We start from the raw sequence: 14171 nt of genomic DNA on the forward strand, positions 1-14171 counted from the left end.
TGAAAACTTTTGGTGAGTTCTTTTAAACGACAAGGCAACGTAAAAGTGATCTTTGATTGCATTGATATTACAAAATATGACATTTTATCACGCATGCCACAACCACTGTCTGACCAGTCTTAAAACTTTTGGGTTTTTTTCCTCGTCGTGCGGTAGGTTTCCATACAAAGTCAATGTAACTGCGCGTTGAAGCGTAACACACAGACTCGCGACAGTCGACACATGTCAGGCGCGACGCAACGTCGCCAAATCGACCAGATAAGCCACGCTCTGTGACGTCGTGTGTTCAAATTTCACGCCGCAGAGTTGAGTTGAGTTGGCTGAGTTGATCTTTCTGCGAATGATTTCAATGATGACGAAGCAGCAGCCAATCATACACGCTTTCTCATTCGCGTGACTTCAATTGCAGGAGCCTGCTCAGAATTGTCCTGAACATCTTAAACAAAAGTCCAAAGAAAGAAACCAGACCAGAACCCGCCGCAATAAGTGAAAAACCGTGAAGTAGTGCCCAACCCCCCCCAAATTTTTTTGGGGCGTGCGTTCAGTGTATTTATTCAGATTTAGCATTGGAAATAGATACATATGAGACCACCCCCCCTTTCCCCCCCCAAAGTACAGTATAATTAAAAAAAAAAAAAAGCACTTCAAATGTAATCATTATGATAAGTTTTAAACATGTTATTGTCCCACCAAGTTATTTTTAAACAAGAATAAAGTACAAAAATGCTTGTCTTTATTAAATGCTTCACTGAGTGGGTCCACTCAAATCCGCTCACACTGCTCGCATACACACAATGAGTTGCCACAGCAACTGTTTAACAAGCTAAACGATGATTGATGCATGCGGCACTTTGAAGTTTCGGCTTCCAAGCATCTCTGGCAAGATCAAACCTTAACGTCTGTCAATCATCGTTAACTTTAATAAGCAACTCCAGCGCACTGCCTGACCAAGAAAAGCAGCAGGAAGGAGAGTGAAACTACGTGATCGGATAGGGATATTTAATCTGTATTTATTTCTTTATTTTTTTAATTGAAAAAAAATCTGCGTTTGACTGAGGGCGCGAAATTTGAAGCGCGAAGTAGCGAGGGGTCACAGTATAGTAATATTACGTAGAAAAAAATCGTAATATTTTGAGAATTAAGTCATACATTGTAAAAGTAAAGTCGATTTTTTGCTCATTTTTACGTCGCGTGAAGTGATGTTTTATTTGGTTCCACAGACTGAGACTTTTACCAACAAAAGTTTTTTTTATCAACACAAAACTACTTTTGGCATAATATTAGGAGATTAGGAGCAGTTCTGGTAGCCAGCACTGTCAAAAATACGGGAACAATGTAAAAATACGATAATATAACTAAATTCCGTATAATTTATGGGAAAACTCCTTCAACTTTGGTTGCCGGTAAGGTTAAAGTCGCTACGGTAATGGCAGAAAAAACTGTGTAGTTTACTGTAAATTATGCCCTTTTTTTACCGATTAGCATCTTAAGACTGTCATAAGACCAAATGAACCACCATGAAGCTTTGAACCAATGAGCTGCAAAACTTCATTGCTTCAAGAGGCTTTATTTGGCAATCACTGCTTCCTTAGGCGAGATAGTCGACCTCTGCTACCACCTGCTGTCAACACTGATGTCATACAACATGCCTCCCAGCATGCATTGCAGCGCTACAGATGTAAATAACAATCAAAATTCATGTTCCATGCTAATTATTTCTTCAGTTACTGTTCCAGTTGTTTCATTAATAGCTACACTCACTGGCCACTTTATTATGTACACCTGTCCAACTGCTCGTTAACACTTAATTTGTAATCAGCCAATCACATGGCGGCAACTCAGTGCGTTTAGGGATGTAGACATGGTTTAAGACAATCTCCTGCAGTTCAAACCGAGCATCAGTATGGGGAAGAAAGGTGATTTGAGTGACTTTGAACGTGGCATGGTTGTTGGTGCCAGAACTGCTGATCTACTGGGATTTTCACGCACAACCATCTCTAGGGTTTACAGAGAATGGTCCGAAAAAGAAAAAATATCCAGTGAGCGGCAGTTCTGTGGGCAGAAATGCCTTGTTGATGCCAGAGGTCAGAGAAGAATGGCCAGACTGGTTCGAGCTGATAAGAAAGGCAACAGTGACTCAAATAACCACCCGTTACAACCAAGGTAGGCAGAAGAGCATCTCTGAGCGCACAGTACATCGAACTTTGAGGCAGATGGGCTACAGCAGCAGAAGACCAAGCTGGGTGCCACTCCTTTCAGCTAAGAACAGGAAATTGAGGCTACAATTTGCACAAGCTCATCAAAGTTGGACAATAGAAGATTGGAAAAACGTTGCCAGGTCTGATGAGTCTCGATTTATGCTGCGACATTGGGATGGTAGGGTCAGAATTTGGCGTCAACAACATGAAACCATGGATCCATCCTGCCTTGTATCAACAGTTCAGGCTGGTGGTGGTGGTGGTGTAATGGTTTGGGGAATATTTTCTTGGCACTCTTTGGGCCCCTTGGTACCAATTGAGCATCGTTGGAGCCTACCTGAGTATTGTTGCTGACCATGTCCATCGCTTTATGACCACAATGTACCCAACTTCTGATGGCTACTTTCAGCAGGATAATGCGCCATTTCATAAAGCTGGAATCATCTCAGACTGGTTTCTTGAACATGACAATGAGTTCACTGTACTCAAATGGCCTCCACAGTCACCAGATCTCAATCCAATAGAGCATCTTTGGGATGTGGTGGAACGGGAGATTCGCATCGTGGATGTGCAGCCGACAAATCTGCACCAACTGTGTGATGGCATCATGTCAATATGGAGCAAACTCTCTGAGGAATGCTTCCAGCACCTTGTTGAATCTATGCCACGGAGAATCGAGGCAGTTCTGAAGGCAAAAGGGGGTCCAACCCGTTACTAGCCTGGTGTACCAAATAAAGTGGCCGGTGTTATGAAATTTGGTAACACTTTATTTGATAGTGGCATCATAAGACTGTCATAAGACAATCATAATTATGACATGACACTGTCATGAGTATTATTGAATTTTTATAACAGATGTAATTGAATGTCATCCAGCATATTATCTCACTTTGAATAGATGCTAGTGTCATGTCATATTTATGACAGTCTTATGACATTTTTTTGACGCTAGTGTCGAATAAAACGTTACCTATTCACCCAAACCAAGAAAGTAGCGGTTTATAGTCCAAAATTACAATACAAGTTATTATTTGGAAGTTGACCTTTAACTCAATTGCTACCATTGATGGTGACAGGCGTCTTATCTATTTGAACGTGGAGGGCTGGCAGTGATCACTGTCAGGGAATGAGTTAAGGAGAAATGTTCCCATTTCTGAAGTCTTTCTCTGTCAGTTTCCCTGCTCCTGCTGTATTAATCACCATGACACAGGCGAGGCGACTCAATTTTCTGCTCCCTTAGGTAAGGTGCGCGTCGCGGCGCGCTTCGAGACGGCTGGAGCAAGCCATGAAAACAGGCGGCTAATCTTTGCTTACCGGTGTAATTGAAATGCTATCCACACTGTAGGGTGCATTAAAGTCTGATAACGGTGGTTCCTGTGGCCAATTTAAGTAGCTTGGCTCGGAGGGGGAATAAAGCAGAAGGGTGAGGGAGGAACGGGAGATGGTGGTGGTGGTGGGAAGGGGGTGATAGATAAGGCTGACAAACCAGGCTAATTCTGCAGGCATGTTTCTCATTGTGATCCAAGAAAAATGAGACGAAGAGAAAAAATGAATCAGAGAAGCAAAAAAGAAAAAAAAAATCAATTGACCCTCGGGTGGCTTGTCGGCCCGCGCGCCTGATAAACCTAAAAGCTTCGTTAATGTGGGCCCGCCTGTACCCGGCAGATAGAGCACTTTGTAAATGAACCCGCTTTGATAAATATATTAAGGAAAGCTGCGAATAAAAGGCACAGACTTGTCATTTGTAAATAGAACCCTCCGCTACATGGAATTAGAATGATAAAATGGGGTTCCATATAATTAAGTTTGTGTAAGACCTGAAATCCGTGCAAATACCTCCCCGGCGCGCTGAAAGGAGGCTGTCACTTCAATTAATCTGAACATCACCCTGAGAATGTACGGAACCAAATTAAGCCGCAGATAAAACCGGGGCTAGTATTTTGATAAGTAATTCCTGTATCATTTCTTTGCTTCTGTGATCATTTTATTTAATCCACCACCCCCAGTCATGTGCTAAGCCATCTACAAAGGCCTCACCGGCCTGGCCACCGCCACCTTAATCCCACCGTATAGCTGCCGTAAACCGGGGAGGGGGCGGCTGGCGCTTTTTCTGTGGGGGCACCGGTGGTGGAGCGTGGTATGGCTTTTTGGGATGGCAAAAAAGGGGGTGCGGGTGGGGAATGGGGGGTGCCTGTGGGTGTGGGGGCTGCAGGGGTAGCTTATGATCTCCCTTAAATAGATCCCAGTCAGTTGCATGTGTATCAAGCCACAAAGAGACGCTGACTTAAGCGATAACAGGAACATCCTGGTAGCAAACCCATAACAGTTTGTGTGTTTACTGTGTGTGCGTGCATTCGGTAGGGATGGATACACATAAATGGTTTTCACACTTTAAGAAAGGGGTGGGAAACCATTTTTCCTATCTAGGTCCATATAAAACAGACTTAAATATGATGATCTGTGTATTGTATTTATTAATATTATAGGGTGACCAAATTTCCTCTCTTGCCTGGACATGTCCACTTTTCACATCCTGTCCGGGGCTTCCGGTTGGGTTTTATAAATTCATGAAAATGTCCAGTTTTCATTATTTTTCAAGGGACCAATTAGCGTGTGTTGAAATTGACTGACGCTTTGACAGACCCAGCGGTATGGTCGGGCAGTAGGGGGCCGGGCCCACCCTGAAACACTGCTGTGCCTGCCCCAGCTCGATTAGACTGCACTCTGTAATTATTATTATTTTTTTAATCTTCCACAAAAAAACACACACACAAGGAGAGGACGAACCCTCTATTCATCCTATCTTGATCTGTCGTCATTCAATTCAACCAATCTGAGCAGCGAATGAAGGCAATTTCTAGCCAATCACAGATAAGGGGGGCGGACCGAGTAGCCATTGGATTGGCCATTGGGTGCTGCGATTGGATAGGGATTGCTTCGGTTACAAAAAAATGGCGATTGAGTGGCTCCTCCGTTGTTAATTCAAATTGGAATGGATATCCGTGTTTTTTTTCAAGAAACTAAAGACAAACTCAAGCCATGACAAAGACGTGGCCGAAAGTCAATATGAAGGGATAGCGCTGGCACCTCCTCCTACAAGCACTGATGAACTGAGCATTGAAGTCAGAACTCATGCTAGGAGGGTTAGCTGCAGCAGCTGTACTTGAATAACGCCACTGTTCAGGCTAAATTTACGTTGAAGAATTGTGCCCCCCCCCCCAAAAAAAATGTAAGGCCCCCCCGTAATTTAATTCTGCAGCCAGGTCTGCGCTTTGCAAAGAATACTACGGTACTGTGCTACCTGTGACATGTTCCCAGAGAGCCTGCCCAGTTGTTAAGACTTTTATTACGATCAGTACGTATATAATCAAACGCTTATGGTAAAAAAATACCGTTATTCTACTTTGGATACAAATTCGCTCATGTCACAGACTTGCTGTTTCATGGCGTTAACTGTCAATTCTAATTCACAAACAAACCATCATCCCGATAGGAGCTCACAGGCTATATGTATGTACATGTGCTGTTGACTTCTGTCAGAGCTTTGAATTGGTGTGATCTGTAAGATCCCGTTTGGTGTCGCGTCGTTGCACTGCCGATGATTGTAAAATTCAATAGCAATGTTTGATTTTGATTTAATTTTTTCTATCTTGACATAGGAGGCACAATTTAAATATATTAACGTAATATAGGCATCTTTGAGTGAACTTCGAGTAAAATTCATGTATCTCGCGGCCGGGCAAATTGTCCTCTATTATGGAAATCAAAATATGGTCACCCTATAATATGACAACAGTTAAAAACAATAGGCCTCATCTAATTGAAACAGGAGCAAGTAGCTAGCTCCATTACCGTAGCTGCTAACTCCATGGGTGATAACACACTATCACAATATAACTTTTACTATCATCCAAATCGATACAATCCGATGTAAACAACAGCTAGCCTCCTTAGCTTACTTTATCTGCCTATGTGTGCTAATGACAGAGATTGTAACTGCTTTTGGTAGCATCATTTTAGCATTCCAATAGCATTGCATGGAGCCGACAAAAATGTGCCAGTTGAATTATTCCACTGAAACCAGGCGTTTTTCGCAGTTTCAACATGACGTATGGGGCTTTTTAGAGACAAGCTGTGTATTTCATCCCAATTTTTTCATCCCATTTATAAATGATTTATGAGTAAACACTCATCTCAGAAATGTTCACTTGAAAGTTTGTATGTTTGAGCATTCATTTATAAACTAGACTGATCATAAGCATGAAGAAAATTTGCCAATTTTTGAGAAGAACAGTCGCTAAAGACCTTTGAAATGCAAACATCATTCATGGCTTTGGCCATTTTGTCATATTTCATAATGTTGAATTTCATCAAATTCAAAGGAGATCAAATTGCTAAAATTAATCAGACGTTAAATGTCTGTCATTTTTGGGAAGCCGAAAATCGTATTCATACATTTTTGATGCAAGTGTGTGGTTTTGGTGGATAGGCCCACAAATGTTTCACATACATTTCGAGCCAATTTAGTCCCTGCCCATAATTTAGAAGAATAAAGCACAAGGAAGTTAAAATGTGAACTCACCAGTTGTTTACTTGTAAGATGGTGAGTCCCGTATCTTGGGCTAGCTGCTTCTTCTGCTCTTCAGACGGGTACGGGTGCTGCAGGAAACAATACACACACTCATTAGCTTCATAAATATAGTCAGGCATGCCACAGTGTTAGATTCCTTGCGGTCTACCAGTTGCTTTCGACATTTTTTTCCCAGTGTTGACTGCGTTGCACCTTTTTTGTGACCTCCAGCCAACCCCGCCGCTCCCCCGGCACGGTATAGACACGGTTGGCAGGCACGCATCCGCCCACTCATCAACATAAACACGCAGACATGCACGTACAATTGAGCTTCACCTATCAGAGCTGGCCGAACAAGTTTGTCAAAAACTGTCAACCTAAATGATTCGCTCCCATCTTCACCCACATTATTCTATAGCTATGATATTTGTATGCACATTGTCAAGACTTTATCAATAGAACGGAACAATCCAAAATTCACGTTAGGATGAGGTGAATTGTTTCCGTTACAAAATTTGAATCTGCTCATCTTTGATGCAATCTGCCAGGTAAATTGACAAAAACATGACAGTAAACAAATATGTTTATATTGTGGCGTCTGAAGATCCGTTCGTTTCGTCTACACAGTTAAGACATTTCCACCTGAGGACGCAAGGACGCCATTTGCCTCGGCTTCGACGTATACATGACGGGCCTTGGGCTGCTTAGCTATGAAGCATGACAAAACAACAGTGATTGCCTCTGACAGATGTCTTTAAGGGCCAGATTAGGAGATGGGCACATCCAAACGAAACAAATGAGACACTGTGTTTGTGGGCGCACACATTGCAGAAGTGCTCATGAACACACAGAAATATTCATAGAGTTGACACCTGCAAATCAGCGCACACAAGAATTCCTTTTAAAAGATGACACTTAAATCTCCTCTATTTTCAGGTGGTTTCAAGCTCCATTAACATTCTTCCCCTTCAAAGAAAACACCAACATGTCTTTCTACCCCCACCCCATCTTCTTTCCCCTTGCACGCCCGTACAGAATGTAGATTAACGCAGGAAGGTATACAAAATGAATTCAATTTACTATTTGTATTGATGACTCATTTTGGGCTGAAATAATAGAATACGCATTGAGGTAACCGAATGCACTTACTGACAATAACAAAACACAATAATCATTTTGATAAAGTATTCTTGTTCTGGATTCACAAATTTTGGGAAACATTGTTTTAGTAGTCGTATCAAGGGAGTAGGTTTGCATAGGGACGGTAGGGACATAACACTAACAACTTTTCAGGATGGTCAAAGCACCGACTTTTAAGCAACCTTAAATGCATTATACTATAATAAATTCAGTTATATAGGTAATCTAGATTGTCCTCCCATATGTTGTAAGGATATAATTGAACCTACCATTATTAAGTGAATTATTTGAATTATGCTTAGACTTACATTTAACCCTTTTCACTTGCTGAATGTACCGGTCCATTTTTTTCTGTCTCAATCCCACCTTCTGATTGGCTGTTGACTTGACCAACCCCCATTCACACTCACACGACCCCAACAGATATACATGTAAATAGTGCTGCAACGATTAATCGATTAACTCAAGTATTCGATTAGAAAAAATATTGAGATTAAATTTTGTCACCTCGACTATTCGTTTAATCAAAGTGGCGTCGTAATGGTTTATATTGAAAGTGTTTTGATTTAGTTTTATTGATTACGGTGGATACACTGCCCTTTGGTCTGCCTCTTCACATGGCTGAATCCAACTGCTCCCTGCTAAGACCAACGTAAGCTAAGTTTGGTAACACTTTATAATAACTATCCGTTTTACTAGTTAATAAGTCATTAGTAAACTGTTGATAAATGACTTATTGTTGATTTGTGAAGTATTTGTTAACAGTATGTTAAGCATTTACAGGGTGTTCTTAACCCTAAACACAGTTTGTGCAGAAACGTTTCAAGTTTTTGTGTGTAACGTTTGGCATTTCTATCTTTTCAGGTTAAGAAATGCCGTGCACTTCAAAAGAAAAGGCATTTTCATAAGGCATTTTGCAGGGAGCGCTCATGTTGCACATTTATGAAAATCTGCCATAGAACCAACAAATATTTGTACTTTTCTTTGTATATTAAACCAATAAAATTTATGACCTTCAACGTAAAGTGTATATAGTTTTATTAAGCTCCATCAACTAGCATAGGCATTTAGAATGGGATCAACCATATTGGAACACCCTGGAAATGCTTAACAAACTGTTAACAAATACTTCACAAATCAACAATAAATCATTTATCAACAGTTTACTAATTATCTATTAACTAGTAAAAGGGATAGTTATTATAAAGTGCTACCCTAAGTTTTTGTTTGAGCTATCTTTTTTTTAATGTATTCATAATTTAGTTTACAGGTAGAATTAGCCATTTTTTGTGGGAATATGTGTCTGAACCATTTGTGTAGAGCATTGTAAAAAAAAAACTACTTTTTATAGCATTTAAGCTGGTGCACTTTTTCTATGTAAGTTAGCTAATTGTTCTTTTGTTTTACATAGATCCTCATTTTTTATAATTTATACTGTTTGAGGCTCAGCTCAGGTATTTTAATTTTTCATGTTCCTTATCCGATTACTCGATTATTCGAACTAACTAGTCCATCGATTAATCGCTTTCTAAAATATTCAATAGCTGCAGCCCTACATGTAAACAACATGCCGCTTCATCCGCCCCCTTCGAAGAGGAGGGATTTTAGAAGTTTTTTTCGGCCAGCAGCAGCCACTTAGCCTGGAACTCCAGACTCACTGCTGTTCCAGCTCTAGAGTATGGCGACTGTTCAGTGGATTAAATTCCCAGGGCAGAGCAAGCCACAGCAAACAGACAGTGGAGTGGACCAATCAGCGACGGGCGGATGTGACGTTGGTAAAGCGACAAGAAACTCTAACGCGAGGATGTAAACATACAAGTAGAGCGGAAAATGAGGAAGTTTACTCAACATGGCTAGCACGAGAGACTCAGTTTTAGCGACTCAATGTGTTTTTGGTTATTTAGAAGTGAATTTACCGCAAATAGGAACATATTCTCGGCCCTCCTGTTCGCCATCTGTGTGGTTGTGGAGACGACTTCCGATGCGCAACAGTGACGTTGCTCGTTAAGAACATGTCACGCATATAAACAAATCTGACTGCACTGACGATTTGGTTTGGGCTCGAGAGGCCAATGAGGAGCTGGGTCCCAGACTCTATAGCTGGAAAAGCGGTGAGTCTGGAGTTCCAGGCTAGTAGCCGTTGTAAGTAATGCAAAAAGACGTCAATGTTGTGGAGGTGAGGAACACACCACTAATTTTGCTATAGAAAGTCCGACCTTCATCAGAGTTAGCATAAGATTAAACTGTGTGAACTTGCTAATCTGCAAATCTTGAGTAGGAGTAGCTTAGAGAGAAGTATCCTTCTGTCTATTTTCTACTGGTAATGTTAATTGAACTGTGAACTGCGTAGTGAACGCTGGTGGAAACTATAGAAATAGAAAAACGTGGGCAAGGAGCTGCTTAGAGAGAGACGGGTGCTCCATAACCTAATATGTTGCTCGCACAACACAACATACACACACACACACACACACACACCCAACATAATCATAGTTAACTACAGTGCCTTGCAAAAGTATTCGGCCCCTTTGAATCTTGCAACCTTTCGCCACATTTCAGGCTTCAAACATAAAGATATGAAATTTAATTTTTTTGTCAAGAATCAACAACAAGTGGGACACAATTGTGAAGTGGAACAACATTTATTGGATAATTTAAACTTTTTTTAACAAATAAATAACTGAAAAGTGGGGCGTGCAATATTATTCGGCCCCTTTACTTTCAGTGCAGCAAACTCACTCCAGAAGTTCAGTGAGGATCTCTGAATGATCCAATGTTGTCCTAAATGACCGATGATGATAAATAGAATCCACCTGTGTGTAATCAAGTCTCCGTATAAATGCACCTGCTCTGTGATAGTCTCAGGGTTCTGTTTAAAGTGCAGAGAGCATTATGAAAACCAAGGAACACACCATGCAGGTCCGAGATACTGTTGTGGAGAAGTTTAAAGCCGGATTTGGATACAAAAAGATTTCCCAAGCTTTAAACATCTCAAGGAGCACTGTGCAAGCCATCATATTGAAATGGAAGGAGCATCAGACCACTGCAAATCTACCAAGACCCGGCCGTCCTTCCAAACTTTCTTCTCAAACAAGGAGAAAACTGATCAGAGATGCAGCCAAGAGGCCCATGATCACTCTGGATGAACTGCAGAGATCTACAGCTGAGGTGGGAGAGTCTGTCCATAGGATAACAATCAGTCGTACACTGCACAAATCTGGCCTTTTTGGAAGAGTGGCAAGAATAAGGCCATTTCTCAAAGATATCCATAAAAAGTCTCGTTTAAAGTTTGCCACAAGCCACCTGGGAGACACACCAAACATGTGGAAGAAGGTGCTCTGGTCAGATGAAACCAAAATTGAACTTTTTGGCCACAATGCAAAACGGTATGTTTGGCGTAAAAGCAACACAGCTCATCACCCTGAACACACCATCCCCACTGTCAAACATGGTGGTGGCAGCATCCTGGTTTGGGCCTGCTTTTCTTCAGCAGGGACAGGGAAGATGGTTAAAATTGACGGGAAGATGGATGCAGCCAAATACAGGAACATTCTGGAAGAAAACCTGTTGGTATCTGCACAAGACCTGAGACTGGGACGGAGATTTATCTTCCAACAGGACAATGATCCAAAACATAAAGCCAAATCTACAATGGAATGGTTCAAAAATAAACGTATCCAGGTGTTAGAATGGCCAAGTCAAAGTCCAGACCTGAATCCAATCGAGAATCTGTGGAAAGAGCTGAAGACTGCTGTTCACAAACACTCTCCCTCCAACCTCACTGAGCTCGAGCTGTTTTGCAAGGAAGAATGGGCAAGAATGTCAGTCTTTCGATGTGCAAAACTGATAGAAACATACCCCAAGCGACTTGCAGCTGTAATTGGAGCAAAAGGTGGCGCTACAAAGTATTAACGCAAGGGGGCCGAATAATATTGCACGCCCCACTTTTCAGTTTTTTATTTGTTAAAAAAGTTTAAATTATCCAATAAATTTTGTTCCACTTCACGATTGTGTCCCACTTGTTGTTGATTCTTGACAAAAAAATAAAATTTTATATCTTTATGTTTGAAGCCTGAAATGTGGCGAAAGGTTGCAAGGTTCAAGGGGGCCGAATACTTTTGCAAGGCACTGTATGTACATTTAAAATATATATTGGGCGGGGGGCCGAGATACCTATACAAGCGATTGACATAATGAGCACCCCTGATTTAGCCTATCAATTAATGAGGTTCATATTCATGAAAAATGTAGCCCTGACCCCCGTTCCCCCTAACTGTTTGGTCTTATTAATGTCTCGTCCATAGCAAAATGTGTTCATGCAGGTTATATTGTGCCTACCAATGTTGAGACCAAAGCTACACCCTTGAGTTGTATACTTGATCCTGCTAAGTAATTTGTTAAAACATGCTGTTATTCAATTAAAGCATGAAAAAATGCTTTGAAGAAATACCAATTAACATACTAGCCCTACTGGATTGGAAAAATAATGACTCCTGTCTGCACGGAGGTATTAATATAGTGTGTTGGTCTCACTGATATGAGAAATTATCGACAACGTAATAGCAAATACACTTTTTGATTGCCAGGTGTTGACACTTCGTTGGCTCAGCAGACAGAGCCACTTCATTGACTTACTATGTTGGAGTACACGTGCGTGTGTGCACGTGCAAGCATGCCACTGATGAGTGACACATGACACAGAAATGCCACTTTGACACTTGGTGCATAAGTGTTTGACTTGAACATGTCCTTATTCAGAATTCAGTGGGAAATTATCAGGGCTGGGCAGTGTTACATTTACTCCGTTATATTGGTAACTTTGTGAGAAAAATTTACTTCTTAGAGTAGTTTTCCTACGCAATACTTTTTACTTTTACTTGAGTAGATTTGTGAAGAAACACTACTCTTACTCCACTACTTGGGTCTACACTAGAGTCGTTACAGTTTTCGTCTTTATTCTACATATTGACTTCATTTTTGCCAGAGATGCCGACAGAGGCCGTCTCAGTTTCACCAATGAGATGTCGCAATAACAACAACATGACTCCATTACCGTAGTTTTCGGACTATAAGTCGCACCTGAGTATAAGTCGCACCAGCCATAAAAGGCCCAACGAAGAGGAAAAACACATATATAAGTCGCACTGTAGTATAAGTCGCATTTTTGGGGGAAAGTTAGTTGATAAAATCCAACACATAGAACAGATTTGTCATCTTGAAAGGCAATTTAAAATAAAAATACAATAAGTGAATAAGTGTACAGTATGATAATGTTACATGATGCATGAACAACGAAATGCGAACCTGGCCGGTATGTAAACGTAATATAGCTATTGAGAGTTATTCAGATAACTATAGCATATAGAACATGCTAACAAGTTTACCAAACCATCAGTGTCACTCCAAAACACCAAAATAACATGTGAAATGATCTCATAATGTGTTAGTAATTTCACACATAAGTCGCTCCAGAGTATGAGTCGCACCCCCAGCCAAACTACGAAAAAAATTGCGACTTATAGTCCGAAAAATACGGTATACCAATCAGAGGTAACAACGTTTTTTTTTTCTCCACTAGAGGGCACTCATGCTCTTTAGACGGGTGATGTTTCATAGTGTTGTTCTGGTCTGAATTCGATGATTTTTGGGTCATCTTTTTGGCCTAATATGTTCATGGAATAGGTTATAGTTAAAGATGTCCCGATCGATCGGCAGATCGGGTCCGATCACATCATTTTAAAAGTATCGGAATCGGCAAAAAAATATCGGACATGCCTTTTTTTAATATATATATATATATATTGTATTTAACGTTACAGACAAAATGTCTTACACTCATCCAGAGTCTTTAGTTTTGGCTTAAAGTAGGGCTATCAAATTTATCGCGTTAACGGCGGTAATTAATTTTTAAAAAATTACTCACTTTAAAATATTTAGCGCAATTACTTTTTTTTTTTTTTTTTTTTTTTTTTTTTTTTAAACCTGTCCTGTATTTAGCGCAATTACTGCATGCGCTGCACGACCCACTCACGCATTGTCGCGTTCAATTTATAATGGCACCGTTTCACCTATATATAGAGCTAAAAGGCAGTGTAATATGAGTAGAGTGAATTTTGGCAGTCTTTGGAGACTTGTTTTAAATGGCTAAAGCCTTACAATCCCTCTCTCAACAATTAGGAATATCGTGGGAAGCAATGTGGAGAAGAAAGGTAGTAGTTGATCTTTTTCTTATCACCCTATGTTATTTCCCAACGCAGAGAAGA

At 40.7% G+C, this 14171-nt stretch overlaps 1 protein-coding gene across 7 annotated transcripts in view; it reads right to left on the reverse strand.

Moving 5' to 3' along the window:
• The window catches only part of meis2a (Meis homeobox 2a), a 225099-nt gene that overhangs the window by 63120 nt on the left and 147808 nt on the right, over positions 1-14171 (reverse strand). For all 7 annotated transcript variants that reach the window (XM_057859287.1, XM_057859290.1, XM_057859284.1 and 4 more), the window contains exon 9: positions 6781-6857. In XM_057859287.1, coding sequence (XP_057715270.1) covers positions 6781-6857 — 77 coding nt within the window. The remainder of the gene's footprint in view (positions 1-6780; positions 6858-14171) is intronic.

The sequence above is a fragment of the Corythoichthys intestinalis genome, chromosome 15 (genome assembly GCF_030265065.1).
Source record: "Corythoichthys intestinalis isolate RoL2023-P3 chromosome 15, ASM3026506v1, whole genome shotgun sequence".
Lineage (NCBI taxonomy): Eukaryota > Metazoa > Chordata > Actinopteri > Syngnathiformes > Syngnathidae > Corythoichthys > Corythoichthys intestinalis.